The sequence below is a fragment of the Panthera uncia genome, chromosome B4, assembly GCF_023721935.1.
Source record: "Panthera uncia isolate 11264 chromosome B4, Puncia_PCG_1.0, whole genome shotgun sequence".
NCBI lineage: Eukaryota > Metazoa > Chordata > Mammalia > Carnivora > Felidae > Panthera > Panthera uncia.
The window spans coordinates 36,620,138-36,636,581 of NC_064809.1; the positions used below are offsets into that span (position 1 = coordinate 36,620,138).

A 16,444-nucleotide genomic window follows, 5' to 3' on the forward strand; every position below is an offset into this window, starting at 1 on the left:
GAAAAGAGACAAAAACATGAACGTTATCCAAATCACAAAAAATGGCCAAGCGTCTCCCTATGCTGGCTAACACAAATGGCCACTGCTTCCCTACAAATTCCCATTTTTAGCTTTGCTTCATTCTTCCTGGTTTCTAGATAAAATTTAGCAAGAAATCCAGTCAGAAAATTATCTCTGCTTCCTAATAGCAACCAATCCACAGCAAAGCTCTGCTTCCCGAACCATCCTCAAAATCACCTAACACAAATTCATTTTATAATCAATCCTCTCTAACACCCTCTTACTGAGATCTCCCACAGTCCTGATGGAGCACATTCTCCCTTGTTGCAATGAGTAATCAACCTGTTTCACTACTGGTGTGTGCCTGGTGTCTTTGGCTGGTTGGCATTGCTACAACACAGTTTGGGTGTGGGCCCTATTCTTTTCTAGTTTGGGAGAATAAGGATGGAGGAGACCCATATAGTCACACTCCTTTTTGGGGCCCCTTCTCCCTCTCTGGACTAAGGAAAGAGTCATCAGCAGTGACACATGAGATTATAGGCAGTACCTTGAGTTCCATATCCTCCAGCTAAGTGATCAGTGCATCAATATATGTTCTTGCCTATCGTAAATAAACTCCTGTGGTGGTATTTAAAAATGGTTAGCCTAAAAGACTGTCCAAAGGTTGAAACTGTCGTTTTAACACGTTGCCACTCTGCCCTCTCTCACCGTAGCTCTGGGCTGTAGTGTCAGGGTGTGGAATCTATGTTGAGAATTTCTCCATTCACTCAGAGCCCCTTATCGCTCTCGGTTAATCAGCCAAGAGTTTCCTGCTGAGACTAGTTAGTTACATAAATGTTGCAAACTCTCCTCTCTATTCTGAGAATGAGACAGGAAAATCAGGGGAACAGAGATCAGAAGAAACTGCATACAAGTAGAAAAGGACTACAATTAATTTTCTGGAGTTAAAGAGAAAAGTTATGATTTTCCTTCCTTGGTAGGGAAGGTAGAGTAGTGGGGCAGGATTGTCAACACGTCGGGATAGGAGACAGCCTCTAATTAGATTGTTAAAATATTCTTCAGGTCTGATGAAATTTTCAGTGAAAGCAACAACTTTTCTTGTCATTTCATTATTCACCTCTTTCCTAAGAAAGCTATGTTTAATCCCATGGGCTAGCAACAGCCCAAATAAACACAGTGCTACAGCTGTGCTTGGTAGCCCATGGTATTTATAAGCAGTGGACTTTGAAATCTTGCAAGCCTGAGTTCAAATTCTGCCCTACCATTTCTAGGTACGTGACCTTGAGTAAGTTATTTACTTCTCCCTAAGCCTATGTGTTCTCATTTTTAAGAAGTCGAAATAGCAGTTTCTCCCCCAAATGTGGGGCAACCCGATGGGTGGAAGCTTGCAGCACGGGAGGTGAAAGAATTCACCCGAGGCAGAACAAGGGAGATAGAAGTTTGTTGAATGCACTGGAAGGGAGCTGCATGCAGGACAGCAGAGCAGAGACTGTTATGAGGCAGGGGTGTGGGCTGTATTTTAAGGGGAGGAGGAGGAGGTGTGGGAATATATGTAATTTTCCTTTTTTGTTACCTGTGTCCGGGTTTATGTAACCCATTGGTCAGCTAGGGATTATGGATACTTTGAGGTGGGTCACCTGATGGCCCTGTCTGTATTCAGCCAAGAGGCTGGGGTCACCTCACTCAGGCTTCCATCGGTCAAGCCTGTTGCCCAAAAGGGGCCTCTACATCTGTTTCATAGGCTTTCTCTGGGGGTAAAATGAGATGGTGCACGAATAGCACTTACACGGTGCCTGGCACACTAGAAGTGCCTGATACAACTAGTAATGGTGATGATTGACATTAATATTCTTTGTCATTAGTTTTATTTCTTTAAGACCTTGGGCTGACAGAAGTTAGGCTATCCCATGCGGAATCGAACACAGCATAGTGAAGAGTCATCAACATTTTCAGTATCACCTGTGTTACCAGGGCTTTTCACAACAGGGTCAATCAAGTACTTGAAAAGCAGTAGTCAGGGAGCAAACGATAGTCTTTGGGAAAAAAAACAAAACAAGCTTTTTATATAAATTAGTTTTAGACTTAAAGAAACATTGCAAAAATAGTCCGGTTTCCCTTCACCCAGCTTTCTCTAATGTTAACATCTTACCAAACCGTAGCACGATTGCCAGAATCGGGGACGTAACATCGGCAGAGCACATTCAAAATTAAGTCCTTCTTCATATGCCACCAGTGTTTACACTAATGTCCCTTTTCTGTTCTAGCATCCTACCTAGGATCCTATGTGGAATCCCAGGTTACATTTAGTTATTATTTCCTTCAGTCTCCTGCGGCCTAAGACAGTTCCTCAGTTTCCTTGTCTTTCGCGACTTCGATGCTTTTAAAGAGTAGTAGTCAGTTATTTCGTCCAGTGTCCCCCACTCTGGGGTTGTCTTATGTTTTTTCGTGACCAGACTCAATCTTTGGTGAGGATACCACAGAAATGTTGTGTTTTTCTTAGTACATCATCTCCTGTGGTTCGTGATGTGGGTATTGATAGGTCTTATTATGGGAGATGTTGACCTTGGTCACTTGGTTATGATGGTTTCTGTCTGATTTCTCCACCATGAAGTTACTGCCTCTTAGTAGTTAATAAATACCTTGGAGGAGATACTTTGAGACTATGTAAACTCTGTTCCTCCTCAAATTCTCACCCACTAATTTTAGCATTCATTGGTGGATCTTTTCTCCAATTATTACAGTGGTATTTGCCTAATGGTGAGTTTCTATTTCTTGCTTTCCTTCTACTTTTATTAATTGGAATTCTACTGTATAGGAGAGCTCTCCTTTCTCCCCCATTCATTTACTTCATTGATTATATACTTATATTAGCATGGACTTGTGAATATATTTTTTCCTTTGGGTTAAAACCCATTATTATCCTTATTCATATTGTTGCTTGAATTGTTCCAGTTTTAAAAAAAAACATAATTTGTTGTCTAGTTTATTCACTACTTCCTTTCTTCCCTTTCAGGGTGATATTTGAAGAGATCAAAGAGGTCAAACAGTTCCTCACCCCTGTGGTTAAACAGAACTAACTATGCCTATTAATTTAAAGATTTCCAGAGGAACCCACCACTTCCCTCACCAACCAATTCCAGTGTTGACACTGGAGTTGCTCAGAAATATTCTTTCTGAAATGAATCATGCTCCTTCTAAAATTTATTTGCCCTTGTGTCACTCCTAGTAGAGACAAAAAATTGCTGGGGGAGTATATCATAGCATATTGGCATTTAAATATGCCCAGGGTCAATTGGATAGAAGCCAAGACCTCCCAGACCCACTTTCTCCATCGTTCACTTTATTTCATGCATCCTGTTTGGGGAGCACATCCTCCCATTATCCTCACTAACAGGCCTGAGTGAGTCTTAGAACTTACGCAGACTCTTGAGTGAGAATTCTGGAGTACTGGTTCTAGTGTTACCTTTTCCCAGATTCCCTGACCCAGGAGACAAAAGGATAATGGCAATGTGAAGGAGATGCAAAGCTAGTCCTGCCTGATTTGTGCTTAACCCCAAACAGGGAGTTATGAAGAATTGTCATGAACACTCATTTACCAGTGTTTTTCAAACTTTTTAAAACTTTGGTCAACCTAAACAAGGCAAATGACCTACAGCATTGGGGCGCCTGGTGACTCAGTTGGTTGAGTGTCTGACTCTTGATTTCAGCTCAGGTTGTGATCCCAGGGTTATGGGATTGAGCCCTGCGTGGGGCTCTGCACGGAGTGTGGGGTTTGCTTAAGATTCTCTCTCTCCCTCTCCATCTGTCCCTCTCCCTTGAGTGTATTCTCTCTTTCTCTCTCTTAAAAAAAAAAAGACCTACCACATCAATTCCTACTTTATGGAAAAAAAAAAAAGAAATTGAGGGTAACAAAGATTTGGAGAGGAATAAAATAGCAAAAGAGCAATCAAAATGGTAATATGTGGGGCACCTGGCTGGCTTAGTCAGTGGAGCATGTGACTTTTGATCTCAGGGTTGTAAGTTCAAGCCCCACATTGAGTGTAGAGATTATTTAAAAATAAAATTTAAAAAAGTGGTAATATGAAGTGGTTATGTAAAAACAATAGGATCAACCAGCAAAACAAAACATTCCTTAACATGAGAGCAGCAACTCAAAACTAGCTCAGCCTGATCTTAATGATGCCCTGATCCCTGACAGTCTTTCCTGGAAACTGGGAACCCCGATTTTTACACATAGAGGACACAGGAGGGGCTGTGCAACATTGCTAAAGGCTGTATGGTATCTTTATATATGTGATGTGTATATATATATACATATATATATATCTGAGGCCTCAGTAAACTCAAGTTATCTGGTCTTTTTTTTTTTCTTTTAATTTAGAGAGAGTGTGAGTGAGGGAGAGGGGCAGAGGGAGAGAGAGAATCTTCAGCAGGCTCCACGCTCAGCACGGAGCCCATGTGGGGTTGGACCCTCTGGGACCATGACCTGAGCTGAAATCAAGAGTCAGACGCTCAACCCACTGAGCCACCCAGGCGCCCCTATCTGGTCATTTTTGAATACAGATACCAGAGTTTCCAACCTAACAGTTCAGTTACAAGGTTATTAGTAAGTACCACTCAATGGTAAATAAAAATAGAAGTTAACAGTGTTGGCTTTGAAGACAGACTTTTTTGCAACCTCTCTCAGAGAAGATATTTGGTCTCTTGTTTTACAGTTAAGTAAGATGGAGGGATGGTTAGAAGGGGAGAGGAGATGGAGCTGCTGAAATACAGGAATAATAATCTCTGTGAGGCTCCTTGGGTATTGTCATAACGCACTGCCGTGCCCCTTGCTGCCATCCCTGGAGGGGATGTCGCAGATGACACAGAAGAGAAATAGAAACTGTGTTAGAATCTCGGATTTACCTTCTTTTCTACTCCTCTGTGTCCTTTCAGGCACATTTTTTTTTGTTTTTAATCCCATTCAGTCATCCACCCCCACCGCATGACTATTTCTTACTGTCTGGCCTGACATTCAAGGCTTGCTCTGTATTAGGCCCTTTACATATGCCCATTTTCTCCCGAAACCTCAACTCAACGCTGCAAGGTAAGCACCTTTTCATAGATTTCTTGAAAACAAGGTTCGAGCAACAAGGCCACAAACTGGAAAGTGATGGAGGCAGGACTCAGCCCTGGACCTCGGCGCCTAGGCGGTGTCCTAGCACTGCACTGCGCCCCAGCCGGTGGCTCTGGGGGGCTCTGCTGGCCAAAGACGCAGCCTGCCTTCACCACAGCCAGGCCCTGGGCTGCTCCTGTCCCGACACTGAGTGCCCGGGACAGCGCCCGCCCCCTCTTCGCAGCCGGCTCTTTCACTTAGGAGGACTTTAGGGCTTTGCTTTGTTGGAAAGTTTGGCACTTTCTTTTCTTATTGGTTTAAAGAGTTATTTCAAAAAATCAATTCTAGCACGTTATTTAAACATTCAAACCGACCCCAAAGCTTAAAAATTTAAGCAGAAGTGGAAAATGTCCCTTACTTCATTTTTCATTTCCTGACCCCAACCCCTTCTCTCCAGATAGAGCTACTATTAATTGTTTAGTGAATGCTTTTTCTGACTTTTCTTTTTTCTTTTTTTTAAGATTACTTATTTTGAGAGAGAGAGAGAGAGAGAGAGAGAGAGAACAAGTGGGGGAGGAGCAGAGAGAAGGAGAGACAGAATCCCAAGCAGGCCACCACACCACTGGCGCAGAGCTTGATGCGGGGCTCGAACTCACGAACCAGGAGATCATGACCTCACCTGAAATCAAGAGTCAGACGCTGAACCGACTGAGCCACCCAGACACTCCCAGCTTTTCTATATGTATATAAATGTGTGTGTGTGCATGTATGTGTGTTGAGGAAGTTTTCCTGGCTTCTCAGTTGTCTGTAATCTATATATCTTTACTTTTTTGTTTTCTAATGAAAGTTTTCTTTTATTGAACTTTATGCATATAATTTTGCCAGTAAAACAAAAAGTACAAAATAAAAAATAGATAATATGGTATAACTTTCAATGATCGATGGTTTTTTCATTCCATCAATGTATTTTTTTTAATTGAGGTGTAGTTGATTCACAGTATTACATTAGTTTCAGGTGTACATATGTATCTTTATTCTAATCACGGTCTACACCAAATCAGAACCTATAGAGGCATAAGAGAAATGTACACTAAAATTTTTTTCAATGTTTTTTTTGTTTTTGTTTTGTTTTTGTTTTTTTTTTTTTGAGAGAGAGAGAGAGAGAGAGACAGAGTGCCAACTGGGAAGGGACAGAGAGAGAGGGAGACAGAATTCCAAGCAGGCTCCAGGCTCTGTGCTGTCAGCACAGAGCCCGATGTGGGGCTTGAACTCACGAACCATGAGATCATGACCTGGCCAACTGAGCCACCCAGGTGCCCTGAGAAATGTACATTTAATCTGCACAGCACCCAACCCAAGGGACACCTATTCCTGATGTGTGTATAGGAGTACAGGAGCGCTGGGGCTGGAGAAAGGGTGGAAGGTGGGATCCCTCTAGGGTGACCCTGAGGTTGCCGGTGGGGGGGGGGGCAGGCAAGAGCACATGAGCTCTGGGGGGAAGACTAGCTGCCCAGCCTCACAAGCAACTGGCCTGACCTGCCAGGGTGTACTCGCACTCCCCAGGCTGTGAAATGACTCCGGTGTGTAAGTCTGCTGCTCAGGGGGAGGGAAAGTGGGGTGGGGAGGCAGGAGGAGGAATGTGGGCAGGGCCAAGTTTAGAATTACAAGTGCAAGTGCCGCAGAGGAGTTGGAACCACACTTTAAATAGCCAGCACCTTCCCCTTCCCCCTTAGATAATTCTTCTCCCCCTGACTGGACCTCTGGCAGCAGCTGCACTAAGGTTCGTAATATGTTCTCTCTCTCTCTCTCTCTCTCTCTCTCTCTCCCTCCCTCCTTCTCTCATTTTTCTGTTTCTGGGTCTCAGACTATAGGATGGGATCATAGGACTTACAACCAAAGGATTTTTTGATCCTCCTAGAATATATGTTCCTGACATTCATGTGTGTACATGCAAAGCCTAGATGCTATATTCTTGGCTTTCTGAAACTGCAGTGGCTGTTGACTTAAGGGACAATGCGATTTAGAGAAAGAGAGCCCTAGATTGAGCAGAAAGGAAAGCTTTTTTCTCTGTGAAATGAGACAATGAGCAACTCTTTGACAAGATTGAAAGAAACTACAAATTTGAGTGCCTGTTATTCTGCTAAGTCCTTTACTTTATATGCATAACCTCATCTAATCCTCCCCACTTTTACAGATGAGTGAACGAAGCCTCAGAGTAATTAATTAACTTCTCTGAAGTTGGGCAGCGAGTGGTACAGCACAGACCTAAGATTTGTACCCGGCTTGTCTGACTCTACAACTCATGACCTTTTTGCTGCACCACACAACCTCTGAGAAACAGTACCCTAATGAGGCAAGGGACCCAGGATAGGGCTACTGTTTCTTCTAGGGTCTGAGAAGATGAAGGAGTGGAGGGAGATGGCATGCCATCATCGGAAGACACCCATCGGATGGTAAAGGGAGGCTGAGAAGCGGCACAAGACGTTAGACAACCTTCTCAAAAGGACAGAGGAAGCTTGCTTCTTGGGACCAGCTGCTTGGATTTCTCCTTCTCAGTGCACACTCTTTGGAGCCTATTCCCTGATTTATCAAATAAGCAAAGATCCCTACTGTTCCTTGACTTTCTCTCTAACTTTTTGAATCCTGAAGGTAGCCCCCGCTGGGGAAACTGAACCATAGGAGAGTCTGGCCAGATGGGGCTCCCAATGAGAAAGTTCTGTTAACATGAATTTTTCTTGAGGGGCACAAAAATGTCCATCTGCTTACTTCTCTGGAAAAGGGGCCACTGTGAAAAATCAGGGAAAGTCATTAGAAGATGCTTATTTAGACATGCTGAGAGACGCCTGGGTGGCTCAGCTAGTTGAGCATCTGACTTGATTTCACCTCAGGTCATGATCCCAGGGTCATGGGATCGAGCCCCATGTAAGGCTCTGCACTGATCGTGGAGCCTGCTTGCGATTCTCATTCTCTCTCTCTCTCTCCCTCCCTCTGCCCCTCTTCCCTGCTCATGCTTTCTCTGTCTCTCTAAAATAATTAAAAAAAAAAAAAGACATGCTGATAAACCTGGGCAGCCAATTAAATCGAGAGATTTAATTGAAAGAGCAGGGACAGAGTGGGTTCAAGTCCCACTTGTACAAAATTTACTCGCTATATGACCACAGATATGTCATTTAACCTCTCTGAGCTGCACCTTCCTTATTTACAAAGCAGAACTAATACTGCTTACGTTTCAGGGTGGTTGTGTGGATTAAGTGAAATAAGTATATGTAAAGTGCTTTATAGTAGTTACTCTTTACGTGTGAGCCATAGCAGATCTTATCTTCAATCTCAGTAAGAGTCTAGAATAGGGCAGGGGAGCGTTTGGAACTGTGGCCCTTTATTCATTTCATGTTGTCTTCTCTACTGAAATAGATTCCCACATGTTTCATCACCAACAACGAAAAAGAGCCCATAGTTCATCTTTCTCTTATGTTGACTTCAGAGAGAGGTAGAAAGATAGCTGGGAAGGTCAGTCCATCTTAATTCAGAATTCCAGGGCCCACTCAGCTTCTCCCATTCCTTTGGAAGGATTTCTTTTCTTTTTTTTTTTTTTGAAAGAGAGCGAGAGTGCACTTGAGGCAGGGGCAGAGACAGAGAGAGAGAGAATCCCAAGCAGGCTCCTTGCTGACAATAAAGAGCCCGACTCAGGGCTCAAACTCACAAACTGTGCGATCATGACCTGAGCTGAAATTAAGAGTTGGACACTTAACTGACTGAGCCGCCAGGAGCCCCTGGAAAGAGTTTTTAAAAACTTGCTTTTATTTTAATGTTACAAAATAAATCATGTTTTTTGATGAAAACATAGAAAATAGAAATAAGGAAAATATTCCTATAATCCAACCACTGAGCGAGAAACATTTTGGTGGATATCCTAGTCTTTTGATGCATACACTTTATAAAATGTTTTCCAAGCATGATCATATCATATGTGCTATTTTATAATTTTTCACTCCACATATCGTGAACACTTTCATTTCATTACACTTTCTTCTGCAACACAATTTTTCATGATTATATATTAGTCTGTTGTATGTATGGGCCATAATTTCTTAACCTGTGTGTGTTTTCTAATTTTTTGCTGCTGTAAACAATGAACATCCTCAGTGCCAAATCTTTATCCACAGTCACAATTATTTCCCTGGAGTAAATTCCTGCATGGGAGATTGGTGGGTTTGAGGATCTTTTCCGCTGTCCCCATACAGAATACAGACACTGGAGCACGTGCTAACACAGACAAAGCTGGTTGTAGGATGGCGTGGAGAACTTAGCCCAGGGGCCATGTGAACTCTTCCATGTCCACAAGCCCCAACCCAAGAGGCCCTCCCTAGTGGAAAGAATATCTATACTTCAGCATCAATGCTTTCTTCCTGAACAGTAAAGGAATATACATTCTTAGCAGGTGTTACCCAGGCTTTACCAATACGAGATGCTAAGGAGGACGTGGGTCTATAGGCAAGGGGGTAGAAATTTACTTTCTCCTCGTGCACTTATTCCCTCAGGAGTTTGCTGGTGAAGGAAGGGGAAGGATTTCCTCCCAAGGTTCCCAGCAGTAATAGAACACTCTGCTTGTTTTTCAGGTGGGATGGATAGCAGGATCTCGAGCACAGCCAGCAATGGGGAGACAAAACCAGTGTACCCTGTCATGGAAAAGACGAAGGAAGATGGTACCCTGGAACGGGGGCACTGGAACAACAAGATGGAGTTTGTGCTGTCAGTAGCCGGGGAGATCATTGGCCTAGGCAACGTCTGGAGGTTTCCCTATCTCTGCTACAAAAATGGGGGAGGTGAGAGCTACTGTGCCACCCCACCCGTCCCTGGAAGGAGGATGTCTCCATCTCCTGTAATTATTGCCCCTCTGGGGACTCCCATGGGTGCATAGAATGCTGGAGTTGGACAGCCCCTTACAAGTCAGTAAGGACACTGCAGGAGACTGAGACCTAGAGAGATTATGTAACTCTCCCAGGGGTCTTTCTAGAATGCTATGGCATCATAGACATATGAACATAGGTTTGGAACCAGATGTATCAGAATTTGGATTCTGGCTCTGCTACTTACTCTCTGTGTAGTCTTGGGCAAGTTATTGAGGCCCTCAGAGCCTCAGCTGCTGTTCCTGTAAATTCAGATAGTAGTACCTGCCTTTAAGTTGCTGTAAGGATGAGAGGTAATGTGTGTAAAGTGCTTAATAAATGGCAGCTATGTTGAAGATGATGTTGATACTGAACTGTCCTGTGGTCTTGAGACTCCTTAGTCTTTGTGTTTTCCCTTTCTCTGCTGGCATTGTGACATTCTCTAAGCCAGTCATTACCCAACCCTTACCAGTGTCATAACCTTTGATACTAGTGGCTCTGCCTTCAGAATTTCCCACTGAAAATTTGTGTGTATGCAGTATTAACTCTAACTCTTTCCTAGGGCTTTTTTGGCTTCTCATTCCTCCTATCCCTTCCAGCCTCCTAGAATAACTTTGCTACCCCACAGCAGTGGTGGTAATTTTCCAACCAGTAACTCACTTTCAGGGAATCCCAGACCTCTGTGGGACGCCCTGGAGGGATTTCTCAGGTACTGAAGTGTTCTGGCTGAGCAGTGGGTTACGAACATCTCCTTGTTGATGGGTAAAGCTTATAGGTGTTGGGGCTCCCAGATCTGGTTTGGAAGTGAGGTTGCAGCCTGGGCTGCGGGAGGGGGAAGTGCAGAGGTAGGTAACACGGGGGAAATGCTGAGGGCAGTGGTTATTCTGGGGCCATGAGGATTGGAGGGTACCCTAATGTGACACCCAGCCTCGTGCAGGGGAGTCGGAGCCTCCAAATGCATTGAGCTCAGTCTCCCGGTGGTTTCGGACAGTGGAGGTGGGAGGGCCGGAGAGGAGGGTACAGAGGTCCTCTGAGCCCATGGAACCTATTCTCAGGATTGTGGCAATTGGAGGATTGGCCGTGGAGTTGGAAGTTAATTTGTATGTTTCCAGAGGGGTGGGTATGGGCTGATGCGTCCTTTCTCCCCAGGGATTTCTGGCCAGCAACCTGAAATCACAGGACTTTGTTCCGTGTGCCCTGTGAGGGAAGGAAGGAGGTCTTTCCACTTTGAACCTAGTCCTGGACACTCCACACGCTTCCCTTCAGAGAACTGGGTGGAGGGACGAGGCTGGTCCAGGGAGGAGGAGGAATCTGGGGGCTAAAGCTGGCCACTGGGACTCTATATCTGGAGCCTAGTAACCAGCTTAGCTCCTCACATGGCAGGAAGATTAGGAGGTGAGCGGCTTTCCCCAAGCCTCTCTGGAATTGGGTAAAGGTTGGCCTGGGAATTAGCAGGAGTGGCACGAAGAGGTGGGAGGGAGTGATATCCAGGTCTGGCGCAAAACCGCTGGGCTGAGAAAGGTGAAGCGAGGGGAACCGTAATAGGAGCAGTGGGGGGTGTGGGCTCACCCTGTTGAGGGAGCTTGTCTGGCAGTGTTTGGATCTGAGCTCTGCCTTTGGACTCTGTGGTGAGTCTGTGTAGGCCTGGGAGTGTGTGACATTGTCTCCAGGGGAAATGCAGGCCCAAGAGGAGAAAAGAATCGGGGGGCCCTTGGTTCTTGCTATGGGCTTATGAGGGAAGAGGGTGGGTATGATGGCTGTGGCTGCTTCCTTCCTGTAGAGAGCCTGCCTTCCAGCATGCTGATTCCGATTGAGAGTGGAGACATTTTCAGGGGTCCCGGATCCAGTCAAACTCTCGGTTTAATCCCTAACACTGCCACCTACAATCTCTTCCCTTGATCAAGTGCAGGGTCTTAGGACTCCTCTTTTCCTTGATGGACGACAGCAGCTGGAGGGAAGTGTTCTGAGGGGCTTTGGAGCTAGAGACTGATGCCCAGGTTTGCTCTGAAGGGCATGAGTCACCCAGGGCCACCGGGGGAATTAATGGAAAGCCTCTTTTGCCAAGGTAAGGGGGACTAACCGAGGAGATGTGTGCTCATGAGAGGGACCTAGATATGCCTGGGTTTTGGGGTTCCCAGCAGCTTAACCTTTCTGTCACCACTCAGCCCCCTTCATCTCCCAGAAAAACAAAGCTCCCACAGAGAATGGGTCCCCACACTTCCTCTTCTCACCCCCTTGTCTGTCAAGGAACAAACTGATGCCTCTTTCTGACCCTTTGCTACCAGTATGGGGAAGGAAGGTGAGGAGAATGGAGACCACTTACATTGATTTGACCCTTTTCCTCCTGCTTTAGTGATTTTATTTAAACCCATGGTCCTCCAACTGGGACCTGGACTCCCAGGGGATGAGAGGAATGTTCTGAGCAAGTTCTGGAGAAGGATGCTGGGGTCCTCTGGGGTGTATCATGCTCAGGTAATGGACCCTATCGGCCTGCTTCTGGGCTTCTGGGCCCTTTCTTCAACTTCCTAGCTTTAAACAGCCACTTTTGTGCTTGGGGCAGGAGGGGAAGATAAGCTTGGCCTTTTATTATTATCAATATTTGTCTAGTGGTGAGGTCAGAGATTAAAAAAGTCCCTAAAATATAATTTTAGTTTTCCAAACTTAAGAAATACAAATGATGTCTTCTTGGGTTCCTTCTAGCCTTAACATTTGGTAGATCCAATTTGAAGTGAGTTCCAGAGCAGAGAAAGGGCTGAAGCAAGAAGATGATAGAAAAGCAGGTAAACTAGTTAAACACTAGAGTTGAAAACCAGAGAAACTGAGACAGTGATTTAAAGAAGCCCATCTAAAATCAGAAGAAACTGGTAGGCTTGTCAGAGAGATGGATGAGCGAGATGCCTGCCTCAATCATCTCCTAGCTGAGCACAATCCCTGCTGTCTGGGACCTGTGGCCAATCCACCCCCAGATATCATTTTGGAGTCTCCAGTCTCAGCCAGTTGCCCCAGCACACAGCCCACCAAGCCCCGACCCTGCCTGAGTCATTCAACAGCAGTTACAGGGTACAAACCATCTGCCTAGAATTATTCTAAGCTGTTGGGCTACATCTACAAACAGAACAGAACAATTCCCTGTCTTTGTGGGGCTTACATTCTTGAAGAGGGAGCCAGACAATAAACAATAAATGTAGTAAATAAGAAAATTATGTAGCATATCGGAAGTTAATGGGTGCTGTGGAAAATGACCAAGTAGAGCTGGGAAAAGAGGATCAGGAGTGTGTGTGTGTGGAGGGGGCACATCGAGAACATTTGAGCAAGGTTTGCCAGGAGTGAGAGGGCTGGTCATGTGGATATCGAGGGTAAAAGTGCTCCAAGCAGAGGACACAAAAGATTTAATAGTAGTAAAGCAAGAGGCTGACTGGCTTATTTGAGGAGTTGCAAGGAGGGGAGTAAATAGAAGCTGAGGTCAGAGAAGTAAATAGGACGAGGGTGGCAGATCATGTAGGTCCTTGTCAGCTATTGTAAGACTTTGGCTTTTGCTCTAGTGACATGGGGAGACAGGGCAGGGTTTTGAGCAGGAGCGGCATGATCTTACATTTTAAAATAATCTCTTTGGCTGCCGTTGAGAACTGATTGTACACGAGTCGGGGCAGAAGCAGACCAGTTACGAGGCTAAATATTTCGGAGTCATCCTTGAGTCCTTCCCTCCCGCTCCCAGACTGTTAGATCTACCTAATTACCCAGATTCTGGGGGCTTCAGAGCTTGAGTCTTCAGCTGGAACCTCTCCAGCTCCCTGGACTCTGGCTGCCAACAGACTTGAGGAACCCAGAGTGCCTGGGACTGGAGACCCCACATGATGTATACAGAATCTGACACCTCTTGTCACTTCCACTGCTGCTGCCTGGGCTTAGCGGTCCAAGGATTGCAGACTGAGCACTGCGAAGGAAGGAGTTGCCATTTACTGTGATGTGGAAGGCCATAAGAGGAGCAGGTTTTAAGAAGAAAATAAGGAGTTGACTTTGGGGAACACTGAGTGGAGATATCTGTTAGATATCAAGTGGAGATGTCGACTAGGCAGTAAAACATATGAGTCTGGAGTCTGTGAGAGAGATGTGGATGGGAGATGTAAATTTGAGAGTGATTAGAATTTTGATGGTGATAAAAGAGAGCAAGGACTGGGGGGAAGGGGAAGGACCATTAGGAGACAGAGAAGGAGAAACCAGTGAAGAAAGATGATACCAGGATGATGAAGTGTTTTGGGAGGCAAGCATCAAATGCCACAGATAGGTTAAGAAAGATATGGAGTGAGAATGAAGTGTTGGCTTTGGTGGAATGGATGCCTTTGGTGACCTTGTAGGAGCAGTCCCAGTGGTATGGCAGGGCAAAGACCGCTTGCAGTGGGTTCAAGATAATGGGGAAAGAAAATGATTAGAAATAGGAAATATGGGTGATTTGGGCAAAACTTGGGAGTGGGCAAAGTACATTTCTGCTGTCTGTGTTCTCCCTCCTGGGGAGGGATAAGCCAATATGAGTGCCGCGTAGTAGTGACAGTGTGCCTGTATGTCTGGCGGTGGTGGGGATGGGTCTCCTGACTGGCGAAGTGGCCAAAGAACTATTTCTCAAGCTCTCCAGCCTCAGTTCCCTGGAGGGAAAAGCAAACATGACCTTCCACCAGGGCCTATCCCTTAAAGTTCTAGCCATGCAGATGAAAAGTCTCTGGATAACTCAAAAGGCATGATGTTGGGGAAAGGTGGTAGGAGAGGGTTTTGGCAAGAGAATTCAACTCTACCACAAGGGAATTTAAGTTACTTGCCTGCCAATCTCAGCCCAGACAAAAAGACCATCTGCCAAACATTTTATGCTTAATTCCTTTTCTTTTTAAAGATTTTATTTTTAAGTAATCTCTACATTCAACATGAGGCTCAAGCTCACAACCCCAAGATCAAGGGTCTCATAAGCCAGGCGTCCTTATACTTAATTTCATTTTTTTAAAGTAGGCTCCACACCGGCTGTGGAACCCAACACGGGGCTGAACTCACAACCCTGAGATCAAGACCTGAGCTGAGAGCAAGAGTCAGACACTTAATCTACTGAGCCACCTAGGCACCCTCACCCCCCACACTTAATTTCTAAGTCCAGGTTGCTGAAAACCAGGGGCAGAGGTCACTTGTGCTAAGAATCGTGGGTTTTTGCTAGTCATAGAACAGCAGCTGGAGATCAGTTACCTTATGCGAGGACAGGTGCTTCCTTCTTCCTTGTACCCTGCCTCCCCCCAAGCCCTCTCTGCTTCTGATCTTCAGTCCCCAGACACCCAGATCCTGGTGGCTTCAGAACATGGGCCTTCTGCTAGGATCTCTCTAGCTCCCTAGACCTGGCTGCCAGCAGACTGAGTTTCTCAACACCTGGGATGCCTGGAGACTGCATGTGAGGCTACAGCAGAATGTCCCGCAACTGGATCTCTAGGAATAGGGATCTTAGAGGAGCAGGCTGTGGGGGAAGGGCAGCTCTAGACCATAGGGAGATGAAGGCAAAGAGGATTAAATGGTACCTGGCCTCAGGGAGAACTGGTCACCTTGCTGTTGCTTGTCAGTACGTAAGAACAGAGAGAAGAGAAGAACACTTTTTTCCTCCATGTAACAGTAATAGCTATTTTAGTAGTGTGTGATGATTTGTTACCATTTTCAGTTAATTACTCACCCCCCCAGGAGTGGTCAGATTAGTGGTGACTGCAGCACATAACTGTTCATGTATGCTCACTGCTGTGTTGCTCATGTGGAATCTCATCTGTTTATGTTTTAAAATATTAGCTGGAATGTTACAGATGACACCACAGAGTGTGCTGCTTTTGTGAAGGGTGGCCTACAGAATGATTCCCCTCTAGGTTGGGCATGTGGCCTCTCCATCTCATGGGGGAACAGGCCAGGACCTTTTAGAATTTGGAGAAGGAGACTAACCCACAGGAATAGGGAGCAGGTAACTGAACTCCATCCTCCACCTCTAGGACTAGCTCCATCTTTTAATGGTGGTGACTGGGGCTGTGGGGAAAGAGGCAGAGTGCCCCCATAGGACTCCCCAATCTGCACCTGGCTCCCTCTGGGTCCCATCCCTCTCCTACCCCTTCCCTTTGTAGGACTAGTGGCTCTGCTTGAGTGTGAACCTTGCCCCTTGTGGCCAGCTGCCCACGTGCTCAAAGAGGCAGAGGAGGAGAGGCATAGAGCTGACCATGGAACCTACTGCAGTTAAACATTGGCTTGGTTTATTGGGAAAGAGCAGGTAGCATAAAGATAGGGAGGTGGGGCTTGAGCTGGGCAAAAATTCTCTTTCTCTCGGTCTTTCTGTCTCTCCCTCTTCTCTCTCTTTTTTCTGCCATGCTTCCAACTCTGAGCAGTAACTGTCCATATCAGCTACTAAGTTCTGTCTTCCCTTATTTTCCTTTCCTACTCAACAAGTCTTGGGTTGACTTAT

General features: G+C 45.5%; 1 protein-coding gene and 1 long non-coding RNA gene across 2 annotated transcripts in view; one reads left to right on the top strand and one right to left on the bottom strand.

Annotated features, from left to right (window-relative positions):
- Positions 1 to 1,846: 1,846 nt before the first annotated feature.
- On the bottom strand, positions 1,847 to 10,523 carry LOC125918713 (uncharacterized). Its single transcript, XR_007456560.1, has 2 exons — positions 10,190 to 10,523; positions 1,847 to 2,033 (listed from the first exon to the last, which is right to left on the bottom strand). It is a non-coding gene; the product is annotated as an uncharacterized LOC125918713 (long non-coding RNA).
- Positions 9,549 to 16,444, top strand: part of SLC6A13 (solute carrier family 6 member 13) — a 31,282-nt gene continuing 24,386 nt past the window's right edge. The window contains exon 1 of the mRNA XM_049624868.1: positions 9,549 to 9,918. Within this exon, the coding sequence (XP_049480825.1) occupies positions 9,717 to 9,918 (202 nt within the window). The 5' untranslated portion in view covers positions 9,549 to 9,716. The remainder of the gene's footprint in view (positions 9,919 to 16,444) is intronic.